The 27,616-nt window shown below is 45.1% G+C and overlaps 1 protein-coding gene across 2 annotated transcripts in view; it reads left to right on the top strand.

The window, feature by feature from the left end:
- Nucleotides 1–1,181: 1,181 nt before the first annotated feature.
- The window catches only part of LOC106573024 (LHFPL tetraspan subfamily member 3 protein), a 73,873-nt gene continuing 47,438 nt past the window's right edge, over nt 1,182–27,616 (top strand). For both annotated transcript variants that reach the window (XM_014147623.1, XM_014147624.1), the window contains exon 1: nt 1,182–2,911. In XM_014147623.1, coding sequence (XP_014003098.1) covers nt 2,479–2,911 — 433 coding nt within the window. In that variant the 5' untranslated portion in view covers nt 1,182–2,478. The remainder of the gene's footprint in view (nt 2,912–27,616) is intronic.

Genomic DNA, 27,616 nt, shown 5'->3' on the forward strand with positions numbered 1-27,616 from the left:
GAACAAAGTAGCAGTCATCCAATCACTATGTGGCCACAGGTAAATCATATCTTTGAATGCCAGCACTCAGTGGTGGACTTACCATTAGGCAGAAGAGGCAATTGCCTCAGGCCTCACATCACCAAGGGGCCTTGTGAACTGGGCATAATTTAAAAAGAGAATAGTAATCCATTTTAATATCTGTTTTCATTTTAGGAAATGGGTAAATGGGTGTGAGATGACTCTGTTTCCTCAATGGCGCCAACACACTCGGATGTCCTTCCTTATCCTTATCTATACTGAACAAAAATATTCATGCAAAATGCAACAGTTACTGTTCATAAAAGGAAATCAGTCAATTTAAATAAATTCATTTGGCTCTAATCTAGAGATTTCGCATGACTAGGCAGGGGCGCAGCCATGGGTGGGTCTGGGAGGGCATAGACCCACCCACTTGGGAGCCAGGCCCACCCACTGGGGAGCCAGACCCAGCCAATCAGAATATGTTTTTCACCACAAAAGGTCTTTATTGCAGACAGAAATACTCCTCAGTTTCATCAGCTGTCCCGGTGGCTGGTCTAAGACGATCCCGAGGGTGAAGAAACCGGATGTGGAGATATTGGACTGGTGTGGTTACACGTGGTCTGCAGTTGTGAGGCCGGTTGGACGTACTGCCAAATTCTCTAAAATGATGTTGGAGGCGGCTTATGGTAGTGAAATTGACATTCAATTCTCTGGCAACAGCTCTGGTGGACATTCCTGCAGTCAGCATGCCAATTGCACGCTCCCTTCAAAATTTGAGCCACCTGTGGCATGGTGTTGTGTGACAAAACTGCACATTTTAGAGTGGCCTTATATTGTCCCCAGTACAAGGTGTACCTGTGTAATGATCATGCTGTTTAATCACCTTATTGATATGCCACACCTGTCAGGTGGATGGATTATCTAGGCAAAGGATAAATGCTCACTAACAGGGATGTAAACAAAGTTGTGCACAACATTTGAGATAAATAACCTTTTGATGAATATAGAACATTTCCGAGATCTTTTATTTCAGCTCTTGAAACATGGGACCAACACTTTACATGTTGCGTTTATATTTTTGTTCAGTATACTAGACATATTGCCCCCCCCCTGTTATGAGCACAGCAGCAGCGGTGGCGATCAGTTCTGCACCGGTAGTCTACCATTTTGGAAAGAGACCGGGGGAGGCGCGCCGCGTGCACTAACCAAACCGGGCCAGTGCAACGGAATCTGTCTGTGATGGACAATTTCCCCCTGACCGAGCCGCGTGAGCAAAACGCTTCCGCGATTATTGTATAGGCTCCATTTCGACGAACGAACGGCTCGGATCATCTAATTGCAGTGATTTAGGAGAGATTGTCATCCGGATGCTGTTCCGTAGCCTAGCCTACAGAGGGTAGCCTACCAGAGCTAGAGTGGGTTGTGATGCATCAGTGTTTTTGACGGCTTTTCACGTAGGCTATACATATCTTCGACAATAGTGCTGAGAATATAACAGCCTATATTAAACCAGCTCATGGGACAGACAAACACAGACTTGTTATAGATTGAGAGAACGGAACACCGTCAGCGCTGACACGCTCATCTCTGTCCGCTTCCTCTGGTGAGGGTATTGAATCGTGTCTTTCTCTTTTTTCTCATCCTCCTCATCCTTCTTCCGGCATCACTGACGGAGGCTGCTGATGCTGCCGTAGCTCGTGAAAAAAATATCTGTAGCAACTACCTGGACTGGGCTGTGCGTTATCTATAGCCCGCTAGATGCTGTGAATTATCCCGCAGGATTGTGATTTGGGCTATACAAGAAGGAAAGCATCATAGACATTGCGTTTCGTTTGCTCCGGTTTGACGCCGTCGCTGTCGTAATCATTGCTTAGGAAAGAGCCATAGGCTATTGCAAAAACTGCTGTTCTATTAGCTATTGGAAGTCCTTATTATTTGTTATTGTTTTGAATCTTAAAATGAGTAATGTGTTATGGGTAATATCCGAATAACAATCTGATATTTGCTGTGTTTTTCAAGGAGGTATTCCGGAGACATACACGTGACATGTGCCAGAAGCGATGTCTGACAAACGGTTAGACGGCCATACATAGCCTATGAGAAAGGTGGGAGGAAATTATTTCTCATATAGGCTAGTTCAGGAGTCGCCACATTCTCAGAGTTATCATTTAGGCTAAATAAAGGCGCAAGCTTGCAGATTAGCTTTTGGCTATTCAGTTTATGCGCCAGCATCGGGGTGCGACGTCATGAGTTGAATATGCTTGCAAGATGTTGCCTTTGATGTGATTCATTCAGTTGCATGGGTGCATAGGCTACTTTGGGTTGCATTTATTCAGCAAACATATCTACTGACTCCTCCATTGCTCAACTAATTAATTAGTCAGTGCCCCCCTTTGCTCATAGACCTACTTTAATAGGCTTATTACCTACTTCATAAGAATACCGGGACTGGGATACAACACAAACTGTGCTACAATGATACCCGGATCGGCTGCGTCGATGCTCCCATCGATGTCTTCGGAAGATATTAAACTATACCAGCATAACTATGTCCGCAACTCCCGTGCCATCGGACTCCTGTGGGCCATCTTCACCATCCTGTTCGCCATCTTGAACGTGGTGATCTTCAGCCAGCCCTATTGGATCGGGGACGGCGTGGACACCCCACAGGCCGGCTATTTCGGCCTCTTCCACTTCTGCACCGGCGACGGGATCCAGAGAGAGCTCGACTGCACAGGGACCTTCACCGAGTTCGCTCAGATCCCTTCCACCGCGTTCAAGGCCGCGTCGTTCTTCATCGGGATGTCAATGATGCTGGTGATAGCTTGCATTGCTTCTTTCACTCTCTTCTTCCTGTTCTCCACCACCACCGTCTATAAGATCTGCGGCTGGATGCAGGGGGCCTCGGGTAAGTCAGAGAGTGCCGCTAGGTCAGCTTGTTTTTTGAGTAATGTCTTGGAAGTAGTCCTAAACCTTCCACCTGCAAGGTTTGTGTATAGCGTTTTAGGTTAGCTATATGCCTACAAATGAACTGAATATTATGTATTGTCAGCTTATCTGGCCTGGTAAAGTGATCAAAAGTTAACACATATGCCTATTATTTCAGTGTCTTCCTATGCATGGAACTAATCAAGTGTTAGGATTTCAGGTTTCATGTTAAGAAATAGACTAATGCGGACTGCCTGTGCACTGACACATTTTTGGCCCTATATTGTAACAATTCCAATGAATTAGGAAATAGCCCTATGTCTATCCATCTAGTATGTTTTCTGGTTAGGAGGGTATTCGGTCCTGCCGACTGTATGGTGGTAGGCAGGTGGTGCTGAACAAACAGCACTACTGTTTTAATCCTGTCTGAAAAGAGTGCTGAAAACAGATATGTAATGTGGCACTGTCCATTGTGCTGAAAGGAGAGCCATGTAGATTGGTTAGGTATTGCGATTGGCGCTGACAATGGTGCTGAAGGGACCTGTAGGGGTTGTAATGCTGTACTTATGTTGGTTGACTCTGACCATGGTGCTGAATGGACAGGCATGTATACTGAACAAAAATATAAACGCAAAGTGTAAAGTGTTGGTCCCATGTTTCGTGAGCTGAAATAAAAGATCCCAGAATTTTTCCATACGCACAAAAAGCTTATTTCTTTACAATTTTGTGCACAAATTTGTTTACATCCCTGTTAGTGAGCATTTATCTTTTGCCAAGATAATCCATCCACCGGAGGAGTGGCATATCAAGAAGCTGATTAAACAGCATGTTCATTACATAGGTGCACCTTGTGCTGGTGACAATAAAAGGCCACTCTAAAATGTGCAGTTTTGTCACACAGCACCATGCCACAGATGTCTTAGGTTTTGAGGGAGCCTGCAATTGGCATGCTGACTGCAGAAATGTCCACCAGAGCTGTTTCCAGAGAATTGAATGTTAATTTCTCTACCATAAGCCGCTTACAATGTTGTTTTAGAGAATTTGGCAGTACATTCAACCGGCCTCACAACTGCAGACCACGTGTAACCACACCAGCCCAGGAACAGAGTATTTCTCTCTGTAATGAAGCCCTTTTGTGGGGAAAACTCATTCAAGTGGGTGGGCCCATACCCTCCCAAGCTCACCCATGCCTGCGCCCCTGCCCAGTCATGTGAAATCCATCGATTAGGGCCTAATGAATTTATTTCAATTGACTGATTTCCTTATATGAACTGTAACTCAGTAAAGTTGTTGAAATCATTTAAAATATTGCATGTTGGGTTTATATTTTTGTTCAGTATTGGTTGGTTAGCGGGTGGTTCTGCAGGGAGAAATAGGTCACAGGTGCATGCAGTTCAGAATACACTGAGTATACAAAATGTTAAGTATACCTGCTTTTTCCATGACATGGACTGACCAGGTGAATCCAGGTGAAAGCTATGATCCCTTATTGATGTCACTTGTTAAATCCACTTCAATTAGTGTAGATGAAGGGGAGGAGACAGGTTAAAGAAGGATTTTTAAGGCTTGAGACAATTGAGACATGGATTGTGTACGGGTGCCATTCAGAGGGTGAATGGGCAAGACAAAACATTTAAGTGCCTTTGAATGGGCTATGGTAGTAGGTGCCAGGTGCATCAGTTTGAGTCAAGAACTGCATGGCTGCTGGGTTTCCTGGGCTCTGGTCAAAAGTAGTACACTATTAGTAGTACACTATATAAGAATTAGGGTAACATTTGGGACTTAACACCATCAACATACAGTATATTTACTTAGTGTTTTTATGCTAATGTGAGATAATGCTAATGTGAAATAATATTTTAGAACATTCTAGTTCAGATTTTGTCAAATTCCTGGAATCTTCTTTCCTTCCTCTCCAATCAAGCTAAACATGTAAATAAGCATTGCATCAAATGGTTCCTACTCTCTCTTTCTCTTTTTCCCACTCTCTCTCTGACCACACACACACTGAACACACACCCAAACACACATACAATCCGAATGAGAAGGTGATTATTTGGAAGGAGTCCAGGTCTATAATGTGTTATCTTGGTCTGAATAAAGGCAGCAATAAGCCAGTCTTAATGAGGGCACCACTGTGCTCGTGGTGCTGCAGTTAGAGAGATGAAAGAGACGAGGGAAACAAGCAGCCTTTTCAAACCAACAGCAGTTGTGTGTGGTGGTGGGGGGGGGTATGTGGGTGTGTGTGTGCGTGCGTGCAAGGCGAGCTTCACTATTCATCAGAGTCAACTTCCATTACTTTTTGTTTCGCTCAAGGTTAGGTTAGGGAAGGCTTCTGCATATATCTGACGTGGCTTGGCTAGGGCAGTGGTGCACAGGTGGTTCACTTAACTTGCGTTCCTGATGTGACCCTTACCATAATGTTATGTTTTCTAGCCTCAAGATTAGAGAGTAATACAAATCAGTACAAGTCAATATAGGACACAACTGTTGGAAGCATTGGAGTCAACATGGGCCAGCGTCCCTGTGGAACACTTTCAACACCTTGTAGAGTCCTTGTAGATGTAGAATTAAGGCTGTTCTGCTGGCAAAAGGGAGAGGGGGGGCTGCAACTCAGTATTAGGAAGGTGTTCCTAATGTTTGGTATACTCAGTGTATGTGAGTGTATCAGTTAAGTGTGTGAGTGAGCATATATCTATATCTCTGGATCTCAGAGGTGCACTTCTCTCTCTCGGTTTAAAACCTGGGGAAAGAGCTGCGAAAAGGCTTCATGCAAAACCAAGGAAATAGGTTGCAGCGTTAATGAAAGAGTAAAAACCACCAGGAGACAGAGGAGGAGCAGTAGGGTAGAGATTCTGTTATAGCTACTCAAAATGTCTACCATTCATGTGTGTAGTGCACTCCATGCGTTTCCTAAAAAGGCGATGAGCGCATAAGTGCTCCTTTTCGGTCCCACTCGCCACTACTCCCTTCCAAGGACTCAGTTCCCTACCTAGTCTTGAAAAGCCAACCCTAGGTAACTAGGGTCTGATTTAAATGACAGACTCTTTTGGTATAGAAAAACTACATCACTGCCTACGTCGCTACCTTATCCGCTTGAATAAAATGCTAAATAGTAGCTAGCAAGATGGACATCGTGGAGGTTCTTTTTAATGAGTGCATTTCGTAAGTGGATAGTTTGCATCAACTGCCTTGACTAAAACCGCGGCAAAGGTTTTGCCTGCAAACTTTGGTTTCAAATCGGAACGTTCTGGCATGTCTGCCTCATGAGTCTGATGTTATGGCTATGTTGGCTAGCTAAGTCCATGCGCAGAAACACGTCATCAGGTCTAATGGTCGTCTCGCGCCGAACTGCGCATACGCAAGCCATCAAATGAAAGACACTTCTTCGATATAAAGTTTCTGGCTAAATAAAAACGTTTCAGTTTGTCACTTTCACTATGTTCAACTACTTAAGACATTGGCTTAAATCTAGGTTGTGCATTTCGATATCAAGAAAATTAAAAACTAAGGAAGAATCTTTCACTTCTCTCATTGACTTATCAAACCCCAGCCTGGTCTATTTGATCTGTTTCGCAAGCGTTCCCGGAAGTCTTGCGATGTTGCGCCTCTGGGTTTAGAAACTCTGTGCTTTCTCCCTCTTTCTATCCCTCATTCTTTCTATCCCTCTCGCTCTCTGTCCTCTCTCCTCCCTCGCTTCCTCTATCATCAGATCCTGCAGCTCTCCTCTTTGCAGTCTGTACACTATGTGCTCCCTCTCTCCTTTTCCCTCTCTATCCTCACTCTCTTCCTCTTATCCTGGAGATCTCCACTTGGTGCACCAATTAACAGTGAAAAGCTTAACAAAGCCATCAGTGCAGGCAGTGCCCTTAGAGGCAACCAGAGCGTGAGGTCAGTGATAATTTCTCCTCTACAAATTATGTTGTCATGTTGTGCACATTTTTATCTCCTTCCCTCTGTAGTTTCGGCTGTTGTTTTTCAGCCAGAACATTGGGAATAAGCTGTTGTTCCTGTAGTGAGAAACAAGCACATTGAAAATGACTCATTGGAGTGAACTAAGACATTACCTAGACTTAGAGAATGTGTGAGCTCAAGAACATTTAATCTATCGTACTGTTTAGGGTTATCTGCTTGTACAGATAACACTGCTTGTGCAGATAATAGCTATTTTGAGGAAGGATGGACCTATCGACACTGAGGAAGGGTGGATCTGTCAACACTGAGGAAGGATGGACCTATCAACACTGAGGAAGGATGGACCTATCAACACTGAGGAAGGATGGACCTATCAACACCGAGGAAGGATGGATCTATCAACACTGAGGAAGGATGGATCTATTGTAGGAATGACGCTGGAGAATAGAAGCAGGTATGGGGAGTTGACATTTAATTAGGAACTGACATGTAACAGGACAGGAACAGCGTCAGAACTGGGAAACACAAAGACAGATGACACACAATGCAGCAGCGGGGAACTGACAAATATAGGGAAGGTAATAAACAGGTGATTGAGTGAGTCCAGGTGAGTCCAATATCGCTGATGCGTGTGATGAGGGAAGGCAGGTGTGCGTAAATGGTGGCAGAAGTGTGTAATGCAGGGCAGCCTGGTGCCCTCGAGCGCCAGGGGGGAAGAGCGGGAGTGGGCGTGACAGTACCCCCCCCTCACCTGGGCGAGCCGGCCGAGACATGGGCGCTGGGCAAGCCCGCTGGAGGTAAACTCCCCACGAACCGGCATGGGCGTGGGAGCCTGGCAAGCCGGTTGAGGCATAGGAGCCTGACGATCCGGCTGAGGCATGAATGCCCGTCGATCCTGCTGCGGCGTGGAAGCCCGATGATCCGGCGGAGCATGACATGGGATGGGAACCTGCCGAGCCAACCGAGGCAAGGAAACCTCTCGAGCCAGCTAGGACGTGGAAGCCTGACGAGCTGGCTTAGGCACCCCCGTGCTCAGGTCTGTTCAACGCTGGTCCGAACAATCGGATTCCACGCTTCAAGATTGCTTCAATCACGTAGACTGGGATATGTTCCGCATAGCATCGGAAAATAACATTGATGAATACGCTGATTCGGTGAGCGAGTTTATTAGCAAGTGCATTGGTGATGTTATACCCAGAGGGTTAAAATATTCCCCAACCGAACTGCATACGCCGGGGACCCCTCCTCTGTCCAGGGGGGGGCGGAGGGACCTCCCGCACCTCAGTTTCTTGAAGCGGACCAGCCACCACCGGCCTGAGGAGAGACACATGAAACGAGGGGTTAATACGGTAATAAGGGGGAGCTGTAACCTATAACACACCTCGTTTATTCTCCTCAGGACTTTAAATGGCCCCACAAACCTCGGACCCAGCTTCCGGCAGGGCAGGCAGAAGGGCAGGTTTCGGGTCGAGAGCCAGACCCGGTCCCCCGGTGCGAACACTGGGGCCTCACTGCGGTGGCGGTCAGCGCTTGTCTTCTGCCAACCTTTGGCCTGTTTAAGGTACCTGTGGGCGGCCTCCCAGGTCTCCCTCGTGCGCCTCATCCATTTGTCCACCACCGGAGCCTCGGTCTGACTCTGATGCCACGGGACCAGGACCAGCTGATAACCCAACACGCACTGGAAGGGCGATAGGTTTGTAGAGGAGTGGCGGAGTGAGTTCTGGGCCATCTCTGCCCATGGGATGAACTTCACCCACTCCCCGGGCCGGTCCTGGTAATACGACCGCAGAAACCTACCCACATCCTGGTTCACTCTCTCCACCTGCCCATTACTCTCGGGGTGAAAACCCGAGAGTGCCAGAAGACGTGTGTAAACAGGGCCTCCGCAGTCTGTAGGGCCGTAGGGAGACCGGGCAAAGGAAGGAGATGATAGGACTTAGAAAACCGATCCACAACGACCAGGATCGTGGTGTTGCCCTGTGACGGAGACAGATCGGTCAGGAAGTCCACCGACAGGTGTGACCAAGGCCACTGTGGAACGGGAAGGGGTTGTAACCCTCTGGGCAGGTGCCTAGGAGCCTTGCACTGAGCGCACACCGAGCAGGAGGACACATAAACCCTCACGTCCTTGGCCAAAGTGGACCACCAGTACTTCCCACTAAGACATCGCACCGTCCTACCGATGCCCGGATGACCCGAGGAGGGTGATGTGTGAGCCCACCAGATCAACCTGTCGCGAACCTCAAGCGAAACGTACACCCGTCCAGCTGGACACTGTGGTGGATTAGGCTCTAAATGCGACGCCCACTCAATGTCCGTGTCTACCTCCCACACCACCGGTGCCACCAGACAAGAGGCCGGAAGTATGGGAGTAGGATCGATGAACCGCTCCTCCATATCATACAGTCGGGACAGTGCGTCTGACTTAGTGTTCTGGGAACCCGGTCTATACGAAATAGTGGACCTAAATTGGGTGAAAAACATAGCCCACCTTGCCTGGTGCCCGGATGTACTCCAGATTATGGTGGTCAGTCCAGATGAGGAAAGGGTGTTGAGCCCCCTCAAGCCAATGTCTCCATACCTTCAGAGCTCTGACGACAGCCAACAACTCCCGATCCCCCACGTCATAGTTTCGCTTCGCCGGGCTGAGGTTCCTCGAAAAGAGCGCAGGGGTGGAGCTTCGGTGGCGTACCTGAGCGCTGTGAGAGCACGCCTCCAATCCCAGTCTCGGACACTTCCACCTCCACTATGAATGCTGAAGAGGGATCCGGATGAGCCAGCACGGGAGCCGAGGTAAACAGAGCCTTCAGGCGACCAAAAGCTCTGTCCGCCTCAGCCGACCACCGCAGACACACCGGTCCCCCATTCAGCAGTGAAGTAATGGGAGCAGCCACCTGCCCAAAACCCCGGATAAACCTCCGGTAGTAGTTGGCAAACCCTAAAAACTGCTGTACCTCCATTACCATGGTTGGAGTCAGCCAATTACGCATGGCTGTAATGCGGTCACACTCCATCACCAACCCTGATGTGGAAATGCGATATCCTAGGAAGGAGACGACCTGTTTGAAGAACAAGCATTTCTCAGCCTTGACGTACAGGTCATGCTCCAACAGTCACCCAAGTACCTTGCGCACCAGAGACACATACGCAGGGCGTGTAGCGGAATATATGCGAATGTCATCGATATAAACCACCACACCCTGCCCATGCAGGTACCTGTGAATCTCATCTACAAAGGATTGGAAGACTGCTGGAGCATTCTTCAACCCGTACGGCATGACGAGGTACTCATAATGGCCGGATGTGGTACTAAACGCTGTCTTCCACTCATCTCCCTCCCGGATACGCACCAAGTTATACTCGCTCCTGAGATCCACTTTTTTGAAGAAGCGTGCCCCGTGAAATGACTCAATCGCCGTGGCGATGAGAGGTAGCGGGTAACTGTACCCCACAATGATGGAATTTAGACCTCTATAGTCAATGCACGGACGCAGACCTCCCTCCTTCACAAAAAAGAAACTCGAGGAGGCAGGTGACGTGAAGAGCCGAATGTACCCCTGCCCCAGAGATTCAGAGACATATGTCTCCATAGCCACCGTCTCCTCCTGTGACAGGGGATACACGTGACTCCTGGGAAGTGCAGCGTCTACCAAGAGATTTATCGCACAATCCCCTCGTCGATGAGGTGGTAATTGGGTCACCTTCTTTTTACAGAAGGCGATAGCCAAATCGGCATCTTCTGAAGGAATGCGCACGGTGGAGATTTGGTCTGGTCTCTCCACCGTCGTTGCACCAATGGAAACTCCTACACACCTGCCTGAGCACTCCTATGACCACCCCTTTAGAGCCCTCTGTTGCCACGAAATCTTGGGGTTGTGACAGGCCAAGCAGGGAATCCCCAATCCTGGAAATGCAGGAGAATCAATGAGGAAGAGACAAATTCTCTCCTCATGACCCTCCTGCGTAACCATGCCCAGTGGAGCCGTGGCCTCCATGACTAGCCCTGACCCTAATGGTCGACTATCTAAAGCGTGCACTGGGAAGCGTTTATCAATCCGAACAAGGGGATCCCTAAACTATGCGCAAAACCGTGGTCAATAAAATTCCCCACTGCACCTGAATCTACTAGCGCCTTATGCCGGAAATGAGGGGAAAACTCAGGAAAGGAAATCAACACATACATGTGACCAACAGGGGACTCTGGGTGAGCCTGGTGCCGACTCACCTGGGGTGTCCGAACAGTGCCCGGCCTGCCGTCTCGACTCCCTGAAGAGCCCCTTCAGCACCGGTCAGCAGTGTGCCCTCTACAACCACAGCTGGTACAGTGGTCACCTTTGCTGCAGCACCTCCTAGCTCCATGGGCGTTGGAGCGGGGGGGATGGGGGGTGAAACTGACAGGGCCCAATCCGGACGTCCGTGGGTAGCCAGCAAGTTGTCCAGCCGAATGGACATGTCCACCAGCTGGTCCAAGGTGAGGGTGGTGTCTAAAGGCTAGCTCCCTACAGACGTCCTCACGCAAACTGCACCTATAGTGATCGATCAGGGCCCTGTCGTTCCGTCCCGCGCCGGCGGCCAAGGTCCGGAACTCTAGGGCAAAGTCCTGTGCGCTCCTTGTCTCCTGCCTAAGATGGAACAGACGTTCACCCGCCGCTCGGCCCTCAGGTGGGTGGTCGAACACTGCCCGGAAGCGTCGGGTGAACTCTGGGTAGTGGTCCCTTGCCGAGTCTGGCTCGTTCCACACCGTGTTGGCCCACTCCAGGGCATTGCCTAAGAGACAGGAGACGAAGGCGTTTACGCTCTCACCTCACGAAGGAGCCGGGTGAACGGTTGCCAGGTATAGCTCCAGCTGGAGTAAGAACCCCTGGCACCCGGCAGCCGTCCCATCGTACTCCCTCGGGAGCGCGAGCCGAATTCCACTGGATCCAGGCAACGAAGGAGATGGTTGTGGGACTGGTTGGAGTGTGGCTGGTGGAGGTGTAGGAAGGCCACCTCTCTCCCATCTTTCCATTGTCGCCATCACCTGATCCATCGCGGTCCCCAGACGGTGTAATGCTGCCGTGTGGTGTTGCACGCGCTCCTCCATTGATGTCGGGAGCGCATCAGCTCCTGCTGACTCCATCATATTCCGGTGCGGGATTCGGTTGCGACATGTGTTAGAGGTCGGTGAAGGAGTCAAGCGCAGGAGAGCAGAGATGTCCAAGTAGCGTCTTTAATAGGCAAGTCCACAACACAAAAAGGCCAGGTACAATACCAAAACAAGAAACCGCCATGACACAAGAGAACACAGTGCTCACGGAAGGAGGAAAACGATGCTCCTAAACTTATACATACTCAGTATAAACGTAAATAAACCTGAGGCACAACCTCAACGAGCAACATAACATGTATAATCCCGCACAAACCTAAGCAGGCAACAGGGGTAATTATACATGTAAACAGAGGCTCAGCTGGTATACCACGCTGGACCATGCGACAGCGGTGCAGGCAACAGGGGTAATTATACACACAGAAATTAAACCAAATGAACCCAGGTGTGAAAGAACCAAAGACAAAACAAATGGAAAAGGAAAAATGGCTCGGTGATGGCTAGTAGGCTGGCGATGCCGACCGCCAAGCACCGCCCAAACAGGGAGAGGAACCACCTTCGGTGGAAGTCGTGACAAAAAGGATTTTTATTTAAGGACTCATACGCGAAGGATGTACTGCTTTCTCCAGAATGGGCCCAAATCCCCATCATTTGCGTGAAGAAAAGACGGAGAAAAAGGGGGCTGAGGTCGGACTGCCTTCTGAGAATTCTTTAGCGAGTGAATAAACTTCCACTGCCATCCGTTCTATTGGCCAACGTGTAATCATTGGAAAATAAAATGGATGACCTATGATAAAGATTATACTACCAACAGGACATTAAAAACGTTAACCTCTATGGGCTAGGTGGGACGCTTGCGTAACAGCCACTTGCAGCCTGTGGCGCGATTTTCAAAACCTTAAAAATCCTATTACTTCAATTTCTCAAACATATGACTATTTTATAGCTATTTAAAGACAAGACTCTCGTTAATCTAACCACACTGTCCAATTTCAAAAAGGCTTTAGAACGAAAGCAAAACATTAGATTATGTCAGCAGAGTACCAAGCCAGAAATAATCAGACACCCATTTTTCAAGCCAGCATATAATGTCACCAAAACCCAGAAGACAGCTAAATGCAGCACTCACCTTTGATGATCTTCATCAGATGACAACCCTAGGACATTATGTTATACAATACATGCATGTTTTGTTCAATCAAGTTCATATTTATATCAAAAACCAGCTTTTTACATTAGCATGTGACGTTCAGAACTAGCATACCCCCCGCAAACTTCCGGGGAATTCGCTAACATTTTACTAAATTACTCACGATAAACGTTCACAAAAAGCATAACAATTATTTTAAGAATTATAGATACAGACCTCCTCTATGCACTCGATATGTCCGATTTTAAAATAGCTTTTCGGTGAAAGCACATTTTGCAATATTCTAAGTACATAGCCCAGGCATCACGGGCTCGCTATTTAGACACCCGGCAAGTTTAGCACTCACCATAATCATATTTACTATTATAAAAGTTTGATTACCTTTTGTTGTCTTCGTCAGAATGCACTCCCAGGACTGCTACTTCAATAACAAATGTTGGTTTGGTCCAAAATAATCCATCGTTATATCCGAATAGCGGCGTTTTGTTCGTGCGTTCCAGACACTATCTGAAATGGTAAAGAAGTGTCGCGCGCATGGCAATTTATGCAATTTTAAAAACATTACAATACATTCACAGATTTCATAACACAATGTGTTCCCAAAGGGCCCCTACTCCACCACTACCACATATCTACAGTACTAAATCCATGTGTATGTATAGTGCTTATGTTATCTTGTGTGTGTGTATGCATGTGTCTGTGCCAATGTTTGTGTTGCTTTACAGTCCCATAAGGTTTTTAAAATCTTTTTTTTAAATCTAATTTTACTGCTTGTGTCAGTTACTTAATGTGGAATAGAGTTCCATGTGATGGAGTGATGGCTCTATGTAGTGCTGTGTGCCTCCCATAGTCTGTTTTGGACTTGGGGACTGTGAAGAGATCTCTTGTGGCATGTCTTGTGACGTATGCATGCGTGTCCGAGCTATGTGCCAGTAGTTTAGACAGACAGCTCGGTGCATTCAACATCTCAATACCTCTCATAAGTATTGCTTGCCTGATGTAGAATACCTCATGATAAGCTGTAGACCAAACTATCAATCAAGAGAGTTCTCATCTATATTATTTGTAGCCATCTATTTACCACCACAAACCGATGCTGGCACTAAGACCACACTCAACCAGCTGTATAAGGCCATAAGCAAACAAGAAAATGCTCATCCAGAAGCGGTGCTCCTAGTGGCTGGGGACTTTAATGCAGGCAAACTTAAATCCATTTTACCTCATTTCTACCAGCGTGTCACATGTGCAACCAGAGGAAAAAAAACTCTAGACCACTTTTATTCCACACACAGAGATGCGTACAAGCTCTCCCCCTCAATCTGACCATAATTCTATCCTCCTGATTCCTGGTGGTAAGGGTGGTAAGGGTAGGCAACAACACGTCTGCTACGCTGATCCTCAACATTGGGGCCCCTCAGGGGTGTGTGCTTAGTCCCCTCCTGTACTCCCTGTTCACCCACGACTGCGTGACCAAACACGACTCCAACACCATCGTAATATGGACTTGGTATTTTATCAAATAAGGCAATCTTCTGTATGCCACCCCTACTTTTTCACAACCCAACTGATTGGCTCAAATGCATTAAGAAGGAAAAAAAATCCACAAATTAACTTTTAAGAAGGCAAACCTGTTAATTGAAATGCATTCCAGGTGACTACCTCATGAAGCTGGTTGAGAGAATGCCAAGAGTGTGCAAAGCTGTCATCAAGGCAAAGGGTGGCTATTTGTTTTACACTTTTTTGGTTACTACATGTGTTATTTCAGTGTTGATGTCTTCACTATTTGTCACGTCCTGACCAGCAGAGGGTGTAGTTGTGTAGTATTTTGGTCAGGACGTGGCAGAAGATGTCTGTGTATGTTTGTTCTGGGTGTTGTGTTTCTATGTTGGTCTGTGTGGCTCCCGATCAGGGACAGCTGGTTATCGTTGTTCCTGATTGGGAGTCATATATTTAGGAGTATGTTTGTCACTTGGGTTTGTGGGTGGTTGTGTTAACACTGCTATGATATTTGTAAGTAGCCTGTTAGCCTGTCTGGAGTCGTTCGTGTTTATTGTTTTCTGTGTATACTTTGCTCGAAAATATTAAAAAGATGAGTATCCACATTCCTGCTGCGGTTTGGTCAATTCAACACGGCAACAATTACGACACTATTATTCTACAATGTAGAAAATAGTAAAAATAAAGAAAAACCCTTGAATGAGTAGGTGTTCTAATGCTTTTGACCGGTAGTGTAAATAAGAAACAAATAAAATAATAACAGTAGGCTACACCAAAATAAGTTTCCATTCATACAAAGTGGCAGGTAAATTGCCACAATAGAATTGCCATTGTAAATGAGGAAATACATTTTGTTTCTATTGTACAGCTTGTGAAATGGATGAAAATAGATAAATCACCATTAGTATGTTCAAAAAGGACTGAGTTGTTCCCATGATAATTGTAACGGACCAAGGTGTAGCGGGAACGTGTATACTCATCTTCTTTATTTATTTAAAAGAAGGAAAAACAAAAGAAACACGTATACAAAAAACCAACGAACGCCACTAAACAGTCCTGTCAGGTGCACAGACACAAAACAGGAGACTACCCACAAATCCCATTACAAAAACACCCCTATACATAGGACCTTCAATCAGAAGCAACGATGAGCAGCTGCTTCCAATTGAAGGTCAACCCCATTAACTAAACGTAGAAATAGAAAGACTAGAACTAACATAGAAATACACTTACATAGAACATAGACCAAAAAACCCCGGAACACATAAAACAAACACCCCTCTTACATAAGCACATAGCCCAACAAACCCCAAACCACATAAAACAAACACCCCCTGCCACATCCTGACCAAACTACAATAACAAATAAACCATTTACTGGTCAGGACGTGACAATAATACCAACCAGAGGGTGAACATACTGCATCTTGAAAGACTGTGATTGCAAGCAGGACTAAGGTAACACCAACATACATATCACCACCTTCCGGAGACACCTGAAACCCCACCTCTTTAAGGAATACCTAGGATAGGATAAAGTAATCCTTCTAACCCCCCCCCCCCCCCTAAAAGATTTAGATGCACTATTGTAAAGTGGTTGTTCCACTGGATATCATAAGGTGAATGCACCAATTTGTAAGTCGCTCTGGATAAGAGCGTCTGCTAAATGACTTAAATGTAAATGTAAATGTAATATTTCAGAGAGCGGTAATGAGGTGACCAAGAATGGTTGTGCCGTCGATGTTTGCAATAGGCCCCTTGTTATTTGATTATATTCCAATACATTCTGTAGGCTACCCATTAGCCTATTCATTGGGAGATAATGAAAGTTGGGAAAACTGATAATAGCTTACTGTTTGTGTTTCCCTCCCTGAGTTGATGAGCTGCTTTTGGCAATCAATTGATTGACAGATATAGGCCTACTGTAGAACAATAAACTTTCCTCCAGTGTGGATGCTTGCCCCATGTTTTATGGTTAGGCTATGTATAATGTGTCAATATAGGTATGGTATTTGGTGTGGATGGCCATTACATAGGTGAGATTTCCATTGCAAGCTGTTATGCGCCAGCTACAGTAGGATTGGCCTACTGTACTTTCATTTTGATGCCGGCATTTTTGTTGTGGATTGAAAGCCGGTATTGTGTGGCTTTATTATTTAATTTCGTAAAACTCTCTATGCATTTTAACCTATCCAAAGACGATTTTGTTAAACTGAGATTCGAACCCATGACGACTCTGGCATAATTATGTGTGTGGCTGTAACCGCTGGACCAGACAGGCATTGATGCCACCAGTAATGGATTCTTCCTATTGCTTGCCTTTAACATATAATAAAACAATTAGTTAAAAAAAGAAAAATACCACAATCTGCAGTCTAAGGTACAGTACAATGTAGGTAACTACAGTACTTATATTAAAATATCTCTTTGTGTATCTCTACCTCCCTCGCTCTCTGTATCTCTCTCCCCCTCTCACTACCCCCTTCTCTTCCCCCCCCTCTCTGCACAGCTGATTAGCTTTAAAAACCACTTCTGCATTAATACCTTACTGTACTGCTTTTTAATTAACAAAGAAGCCAGTTGAACACCATTTAATTAGGGTGCTAGGAGGCATAGGGAAACCATCAGCCATGCACTTCAAACACACACAAACACATGCACACATGAAAAACATTCGCCCACACGCACTTCACACTCTCGTTTGATGGCGTCAAACACCTGAACTAGGGGTTGGAACCGGTTCAGGGAACCGAACCAAAAAAAAACGGAACAAAAAACAGAACCGGGCACGAAAGGGATCTCTAGTGAACAGAACCATTATTTTTAAAGCATGGGAACCGGTTAATAAAGCGCCTGCACACACAAGTTTGTTAGCTAGCTTTGGTCCAGGACATTCAGCTAGCCTCTGCATTGAGCCAACTCTCGGATGTTCAAAGTTCCTCCATACAGTATTTTACCACTCCTCCGTAGTTAGGTATCTAGCTACCATATAATGATGGAATTCAGTGAAGTAATGATAGGCCTACTAATATCTTAAACACATTATAATGCACATCATATTATGATGCCAAGCCTCCTCCATATCCATCCCTCTCTCTTGCTCTTTCCCCACCCGCAGCATTTCTTCACATCTTGCGCCCTACACTTGTCTGCTCATCAAGCATGTAAACAAATAGCTTGGCTGGTCCATAGAAAGCTGCTCTATCTGCACTGATTGGTGGAGTAATTTAATGATCTGAATATAAAAACAATGTCGATTTCACAATGAAAAAAATTAACAGAAAGGAACGATATAAAGAATATGGTTAGGGACTGTGAAAGTCACAATGTTTGTGGAATTCAAACCAAACCGATCAATGCTGATGAATGAATACATTGTTTGTGTATATCGGTGGGATCCACCAGGTTGAATAAGAGAAAGACGTCCCGAATGATATGCCATGTCATCCTGCCTGACTCCTCCAGTGTCCCAGAGTTCCCCGCTGGGAGTGGACTATAGATTTCCTATCGGAGATAATCTCTATGATCTGAGAGTGGGAGGGACAGACACACACACACACACACACACACACACACACTGCTGATGATTTATTCCAGAGATGAGGTGAGACAACAAGGACACTGTGACCCATTAAAACTCACCACACTGTAGTGACAGCAGCCGCATGTGGGTGTGTGCGAGTGTGTGCATGTACATGAGTGTGTGTGCTTGTCTGTGAGTGAGTGTTTGTGTGCATGGGTGCATGAGTGTGTGTACATTCGTGACTTTTTGCATGGTACTGGAAAGATTCTCTATGTCAGTATGGGGTCAGAAGGTTTATTTTCCGATTCATTTTTGTTTTGTTCTAATGGTAGAATTGATTAGCATAGTGTATATATAGTTGCTTGGTAGGGCATGCATGTACTATGAATTTACTCTGTTACATTAAATATCATGTTAAAATGTGTTGGACGTGCACTAACAATACAATTGTCCAATGCTGATTATTCTGCCTATTTGCTTGATCATAAAATTAAAACAATTGACAAAAAAAAGAAAAGAAAAGAAAGAGAGGTCAGAATGACCAGTGCAATACAATGTACATGATTTATTTAGTGCAACGGTCTGTCTTTTTTATTTTTCTATGGCCATTTCCATGGTTTCACAATGCATGCCTCCAAAGTGTTAGCCACATAATTAGTTAAGTCAATGACCTCTTTAAGCAGGCGGTACCAAGCCCCCACAGGCCCTTAGCCCTAATCCTGGCCTGCTTTCACATTGACACTGTTTGGTCGGTGAATCACTGACTGAAAGATACAAGCCCTCAGATCCAGTCATGGCCTCTTCCCAATGTCCAGCTCTCCATCCTTTTGATCCTCGCTGCAGCATGGTAGCCCTGCCGGCCTGGCCAATCCCCATCCTCTAATGAGGTATACAGGGTCGAGGCTTGGGACGCATCTGGACCAGTTATATAAGAGAGAAAGAGAGAGAGAGCGAGCTCTGCAGCCCCACTTCTAGCTGCCTGCTTTCTGCTTCCTGCTCTACTCTGCATACTGCAGTTAACACTGCCTGCTGCACTCTTCCCCATCCCTCCATCACCTACATCTGCTAGCTAGCTACAAACTGCAGTTATCACCGACTGCACTGCTCTCTCCCATCCATCTATCTACCATCCCTTCATCCCTCCATCACCCAGCTCTACTAGTTACAACCTTTGCTGCCTGCTCTGCACACTGCAGTTAACACTGACTGCACTTCTCCCCCATCCCTCAATCCCTCAACAAAAACCTATTCTGCAACCTGTGCTCCCTGCTCTGCTCAGCACACTGCTCCTGTTACCACTGACTGCACTCCTCCATTCATCCCTCCATCTCCCATCTTTGCTAGCTACAACCTGCAGCATTGCATGTGTCAGATAGACAAGCCCCAATTAAAATGAATGGAATTCCAACATTCTTCTAAAACAGAGGGACGTACAGTTGAAGTCGGAAGTTTACATAAACTTAGGTTGGTCTGATGAAACATAAATAGAACTGTTGGCCATAATGACCATCGTTATGTTTCGAGGAAAAAGGGGGGGGGCTTGCAAGCAGAAGAACACCTTCCCAACTGTAAAGCACCTGGTGGCAGCATCATGTTGTGGGGGTGCTTTGCTGCAGGAGGGACTGGTGTACTTTACAAAATAAATGGCATTATGAGGAGGGGAAATGATGTGGATATATTGAAGCAACATCTCAAGACATCAGTCAGGAAGTTAAAGCTTGGTCGCAAATGGGTCTTCCAAATGGACAATGACCCAAGCACTTCCAAAGTTGTGGCAAAATGGCTTAAGGACAACAAAGTTGTTGCCATCACAAAGCCCTGACCTCATTCCTATAGAAAATGTGTGGGCAGAACTGAAAAAGCGTGTGCGAGCAAGGAGGCATACAAACCTGACTCAGTTACACCAGCTCTGTCAGGAGGAATGGGGCCAAAATTCACCCAACTTATTGTGGGAAGCTTATGGAAGGCTACCCGAAACGTTTGACCCAAGTTAAACAATTTAAAGGCAATGCTACCAAATAATAATTGAGTGTATGTAAACTTCTGACCCACTGTGAATGTGATGAAAGAAATAAAAGCTGAAATAAATAATTCTCTTTACTATTATTCTGACATTTCCCATTCTTAAAATGAAGTGGTGATCCTAACTGACCTAAGAGGGGGAATTTTTACTAGGATTAAATGTCAGGAATTGTGAAACACTGAGTTTAAATGTATTTGGCTAAGGTATATGTAAACTTCCGACTTCAGCTGTGTCTTCAATGGTTCTCTTGCTGCTTCTTTCTATACATATAAAATAACACCCTGTGCTCAGTAACACGCTATTTGTAGTGGTTGCAGACTACGTAGACATTTCTTCAATAAATGCCTACAGACAGCTGTCAGCTGGGCTTTCAATGGTACCGTTATTCACCATCATTCTAGTCTTCTCACCATAAGACTAGTGAATAGTCTTCTCACCATAAGACTATGGGTGTCACACCAGTCTTCGCTTTGGCTCCCCCTCCTGTCCAGCTCAGCCGTCCGGCCCTTCACTCATCAACCCCGGACATGTCTCGTCATCATTACACTCACCTGGTTTCAATCCCCACTCTATCACTGTATATGTAACCCCTCTTCCATTTGTCTTTGTTGGTCATTGTAAATGTTACTTGTTTTCCTGAGAGGAATCTCGCCTACTATTTCCTGAGTACTTTATATTTTGCAATTTGGGGTCACCCAGTGCATTTTTATTTATGAAGAATTATTTTGAGCATAACAGGGTTTGGGTTTCGTCCCACTTTGATCTATGGTGCTTAAATAAATTCTGTAGTTTTAAACCTGCCACTGCCTCCTGCCTACTCCTCTCTACACCAGTGACAATGGTTACCTTTTTATTGTTCAGTTTTATTTTTTTAAACAGATTCATTGAAATTGACTTACCTTACTGAAATTCAGTCGCCATGTCACTCAATTATTTGCAGATGATGCATTTCCTCCTGGGCAGCTCACAGTAAGGGTCTGGTCTGGGCGGGCTCTCGTCGTCTTTTGGTCAGACGGGAATTTCCCTCACGCTTCATAAAATGTGCCACTGGATTTCCTCTCAGACCCTCACTGGAAAACTCCACAGGCAGAATCAATCATCCTGTTCGTTGACGCCAAATTGTTGTTGAAATTCTACACAGGGACACTTTAAGTCAATCTTAAATTAATCATTGTTTTTTAACAGCAAGCTGGAGAGGTCACAATCAAACTTAGATGCATAAAGTACCGGTCTGAAGTGAGCTCCACCGGAGCAGTCCCTTTACTTCTCTTATATACTGCTTACACAGACAAGTTATATATGCATGATTTAGCTTATTCATCATTCATAATTAATTCAGCATTAATGTTTGGTTCATGCATGTGACCGACCAATACCTCATGAGGCTTCTTCTCTCTAAGCTGAGACCTTGAAACTGAGATATCCCTTTCGTTCTCAAAACAAGGTTCTGGGCGTACTGCCAAATTGCAGATACTGATAGTGAGTCAATAACTTGCATGAACACAGAAATGGGTTATTAGAAAAGCACAAACACAGAACACAGAAACTGGTTATTAGAAAAGCACAAACATAAAATGTTCCATCACACAGTCATACGCAGTACCATTGCCTGTCCCGGTCTGCTAACTGATATCCCCGGTCTGCCAACTGCTTGCTTGCTAACCCGGTCTGCTAACTGCTAGCTTGCCAGCCCCGGTCTGCTAACTGCTAGCTTGTTTAGCCCCGGCCTACTAACTGTTAGCTTGTTAGCATTGGCCTGCTAACTGTCTGAATCGCCGTGTCCCCAGTCAGCCCAAACACTCACTGGACCCATATGTTCACTTGGCTACGCATGCCTCTCTCTAATATCAATATGCCTTGTCCATTACTGTCCTGGTTAGTGATTACTGTCTTATTTCACTGTGGAGCCTCTAGCCCTGCTCAATATGCCTTAACCAAACATGTTGTTCCACCTCCTACATATGCAATGACATCACCTGGTTTAAACGTCTCTAGCGACTATATCTCTCTCATCATTGCTCAATGCCTAGGTTTACCTCCAATGTACTCACATCCTACCTTACCTTTGTCTGTACACTATGCCTTGAATCTATGCTATCGTGCCCAGAAACCTGCTCCTTTTACTCTCTGTTCCGAACGTGCTAGACGGCCAGTTCGTATAGCCTTTAGCCGTACCCTTATCCTATTTCTCCTCTGTTCCTCTGGTGATGTGGAGGTTAATCCAGGTCTTGCAGTGCCTAGCTCCACTCCCACTCCCCAGGTGCTCTCATTTGTTGACTTCTGTAATCGTAAAAGCCTTGGTTTCATGCATGTTAACATTAGAAGCCTACTCCCTAAATTTGTTTTACTTACTGCTTTAGCACACTCTGCCAACCCGGATGTCTCAGCCGTGTCTGAATCCTGGCTTAGGAAAACCACCAAAAACACTGAAATCTCCATCGCTAACTATAACATTTTCCGCCAAGATAGAACTGCCAAAGGGGGCGGTGTTGCAATCTACTGCAAAGATAGCCTGCAGAGTTCTGTATTAATATCCAAGTCTGTACCCAAACAATTCGAGCTTCAACTTCTAAAAATTCACCTCTCCAGAAACAAGTCTCTCACTGTTGCCGCTTGCTATAGACCTACCTCTGCCCCTAGCTGTGCCCTCGATACCATATGTGAATTCATTGCCCCCCATCTATCTTTTGAGTTCGTGCTACTAGGTGACCTAAACTGGGACATGCTTAACACCCCGGCCATCCTACAATCTAAACTTGATGCCCTCAATCTCACACAAATGATCAATGAACCTACATCCTGTGGCGTTCTGCATTAGCATCGAATAGCCCCCGTGATATGCAACTTTAGTTAGGAACAAATATACACAGGCAGACAGAAAAGCTAAGGCTAGCTTTTTCCAACAGAAATTTGCATCCTGTAGTACTAACTCAAAAACGTTCTGGGACACTAAAGTCCATGGAGAATAAGAGCACCTCCTCCCAGCTGCCCACTGCTTTGAGGCTAGGAAACACTGTTACCACCGATAAATCCACTATAATTGAGAATTTCAATAAGCGTTTCTCTACGGCTGGCCATGCTTCCCACCTGGTTACCCCTACCCCGGTCAACTGCCCGACACCCTCCACAGCAACCCGCCAAAATCTGGACCCATACAAATCAGCCGGGCTAGACAATCTGGACCCTCTCTTTCTAAAATGATCTGCCCGAAATTGTTGCAACCCCTATTACTAGCCTGTTCAACCTCTCTTTCGTATCGTCTGAGATTCCCAAAGAATGAAAAGCTGCCACGGTCATCCCCTTCTTCAAACCTATATCTATCCTACCCTGTCTTTCTAAGGTCTTCGAAAGCCAAGTTAACAAACAGATTACCGACCATTTCGAATCTCACCGTACCTTCTCCGCTATGCAATCTGGTTTCAGAGCTGGGAATGGGTGCACCTCAGCCACACTCAGTCCAAACACAAAGGGTCCATCAGAGATGAGATGGTGATGGAATAAACTGTTTCCTAGCAGAACGTAATCCCTGAATTTATGTGACAGGTACAGTATAGGAGGCTGCTAGGCTGCTGTAGGCATTATGTTGCTGGCTGGGCAGAAAATACATGATGTTGACAGTAAGGGCTCTCTCTCAATGTCGTTTGACCTCCTCAAACTCTCCACATGTCATTAAATGTCTTTACTTCCTGCATGATCCAAATTGGTCCATTTATTTTTTCCTCAATTATGCGAAGCAGAACCTGGGATTTAGCTTAGTCTGACTGGGGATCTACTGATTGTCCAGAGTGAGTGAGCAGATGGAGCTGGTTCTGTTCTCACAGTATGGAGTCCACTTTAGGACATCCTCATCCAGCCTCATAGTATGTGTATGTGATCCCTGCAGGAATTAAACCTATGACCTTGGCACTGCTGGAGCCATACTCTTGACAACTGAGCCACACATCATCCATTTTCTGTATGTGATCCCTTGAGGCAATTGAACCCACAACTTTGGCATTGCTGGTAGAGCCACACTCTTACCAACATGCACTTACCAACTGATCCACACAGCCACAAGCTACCAGCAGCCAGCTCCCACTACTTCCACACAGTCTGGGCATGCAGTGTGGTGCCTCCAGGGAGTGACTCATCCAGTCATCCAGTTATCCTCTATAGCCAGAGTCCCTATGCCTGGAGGTCCTAGACTGGTCAGACCATGCCAGACACCAGGGACACACAGGGACACACAGTGTCTGTAGGGCAGGGCATCTTCTAGAGTCTGGAGGGCAAAGGCCCGGGGGAGAGGTCATAGTTTCCATGCCAGGTAGCCAACTGGATCATACCTAATAAACCACACTAGAGAACAACTCTTGTTATTTTTGCTTCATTGTGTTTTGGCGACATTTGGGTCAGCATTGCACCTGTGGCTCCTGTGGCTTTGGGAGAATAACATTTGTAACACTGTCCGGCTACACCGATAAATATTCATAATAATACAAATCCCCACAGGGATAAAATCTGTCTCCCCAAAATAATATAGCAAGTTCTGTTCAGAATAATACATGTACCTTTTGTTTTTGACCTGAAATGCCATCCTGACAGCCTTATGGCATTTCAGACACTAGTTAATATGCATGTTTCTAGGAAGACTGTCTGTTAAGCAAACATGCAAACTTATTTATCGGCACAAAGAGGATGTGTCACTGCAAGATGTAACAAATGATGTGAGCACAGAGATAGCTGTGCTCCAGAAAGGACAGTGGAAGCTGTGCAGGTATATAGAGTCATTGAATATTGGTCACTTTAATAATGTTTATTGTTCTGAAATTGTTTCTGTACTTAGATACAAATAAGATTAGCATTCCTGCAGCATAATTCTGTTGAGATTTTATTTGATCTCATTTTATATGTACATGCTGTATTCTCAACATAAAGTAGGTCCTCCTATTTAACTACTGCTGTACATACTTATATATCGTCCATAGGCCAAGTTAATATTCACCTAATAATAAGGAATTCCCCTTGACCACGCCCACAAATTGGGGAAAACAGACATTCTTTCCCATTGGCTCCCAGTGTAAAAGAGCCAACTTCGGCGTAAATAACAAAACATGCCGAAAAGCTGCTGTGTTGTTCAATGTACATGTAAATCTCGACCTATGGTTCGCAATGATCCCACGTAGGGAAATGGAGCCTGCGAGAAGGCTATTCGGCATGGGAGAGTGGGGAATTGTGGGGGACATTGCTCGTTCTGATATTTCTTAATTTCTTGTTTTGCTTAAAAAAAAAAAATGTATATCTTTGTATTGTATTGTTAGACATTTACTGCACTGCATGAGCTAGAAACACAAGCATTTCACTTCACCTGCTTTAACATCTGCTAATCTGTGTACGCAACAAATAAACTTTGATATGATCATAATCCCATTTCATGGCTACTTACTGTAGATGTGCTACTGCAGATGATGCAGAGATGAGAAGAACACAGCTACTGAGCCCTGCAGAGAGATGCTCACACACAGACACGGACGCAGGCAAGCAGGCAGGCATGAACACATGCACGCACGCATAGACATATGCACATGCGGGGAAACACACCAGTAGAGGCTCCTCAGAGGAGGAAGGGGAGGACCATCCTCAGTGAATTTCATAAAAATAAAAATAATGAAACATTTAAAAAGTTACCCTGTAAACTCACATATCACCAGATAATTGATTGAAACACTGTTTTGCAATGAAGGTCTACAGTAGCCTCAACATTACTCTGTAGGGTAGAATCATGGTGTAGCCGGAGGACAGCTAGCTTCCGTCCTCCTCAAATCAGTGCGAGTGTAGCGAAATGCGTGTGCTTCTAGTTCGACAGTGCAGTAAAATTTAACAAGCAATCTAACAATTCCCAAACAACTACCTAATACACACAAATCTACAGGGGTGAATGAGAATATGTACATGTAAGTATATGGATGAGCGATGGCCGAGCGGCATAGGGAAGGTGCAATAAATGATATAAAATACAGTATATATACATGTGATATGAGTAATGTAAGATATGTTAACATAATTAACCTCTTGGGGCTATGTGGGACGCTAGCGTGCCACCCGTGGTGCACCCTATCAACAGCAGGTGCATTTCAAGAGCGGCAAATTTGAAACCAAATAAATGTAAAAATTCTAATTTTTCAAACATACAACTTACACCCTTTGAAAGATAAACATCTCCTTAATCTAACCACGTTGTCCGATTTCAAAAAGGTCTTACGGCGAAAGCATAAAGTTAGATTATGTTAGGAGAGTACATTGACAATAGCTGTGTGTAATGTTTTGTCAATTCAAAGACAGGCGTCACCAAAACCATAAAACCAGCTAAAATGATGCACTAACCTTTGACACTCTCCATCAGATGACACTCCTAGGACATTATGTTAGACAATGCATGCATTTTTAGTTCTATCAAGTTCATATTTATATCCAAAAACAGCGTTTTACTATGGCGTTGATGTTCAGGAAATCGTTTCCCTTCAATAACCGGCAGTCAAGTCAGCACCACAAATTAAATAATTAAAATTAGAAAACATTGGTAAAATATTATATTGTCATTTAAAGAATTATAGATTTACATCTCTTGAACGCAATCGACTTGCCAGATTTAAAAATAACCTTACTGGGAAATCACACTTTGCAATAATCTGAGCACTGCGCCCAGAAAAATACGCTTTGCGATACAGACTGACCGCCATGTTGGAGAGATCTAAAATCGAAAATACTATGTAAATAATCCATTACCTTTGATTCTCTTCATCAGATGTCACTTCCAGGAATCCCAGGTCCATAACGAATGTAGTTTTGTTCAAAAAAGCTCATCATTTATGTCCAAAAAGCTCCGTGTTAGCACATGATCTAAGCCCGCCGGACTTCACTTCATGAACGAGGGGAAAAAATATATTTACGTTCGTTCAAACATGTCAAACGTTGTATAGCATAAATCATTAGTGCCTTTTTTAACCAGAACATGAACCAGTGGACGAATGCATTCTCTTTTAAAACGTATTGGAACGAGGGTACCCAACATGACCTCGCGCGCCAGAGTCTAATCGGCCATCACCGTTCCAAGGCTCTTGTTCGGTCAGATCTCACAGTAGAAGACTCAAAACACTTTGTAAAGGCTGGTGACATCTAGTGGAAGCAATAGGAAGTGCCAAAACATTAATCAGCCCCTGTGTGTTTCAATGGCATAGGCTTAAAGGTAATTCAACACATCAGGTATCCACTTCCTGTCAGAATCTGTCTCAGGGTTTTGCCTGCCAAATGAGTTCTGTTATACTCACAGACACCATTCAAACAGTTTTAGAAACTTTAGGGTGTTTTCTATCCATATATAATGAGTATATGCATATTCTAGTTACTGGGTAGGATTAGTAACCAGATTAAATCGGGTACGTTTTTTTTATCCAGCCGTGAAAATACTGCCCCCTCGCCCCAACAGGTTAAAGTGGCATTGTTTAAAGTGGCATT

Source organism: Salmo salar, chromosome ssa16 (assembly GCF_905237065.1).
Source record: "Salmo salar chromosome ssa16, Ssal_v3.1, whole genome shotgun sequence".
NCBI lineage: Eukaryota > Metazoa > Chordata > Actinopteri > Salmoniformes > Salmonidae > Salmo > Salmo salar.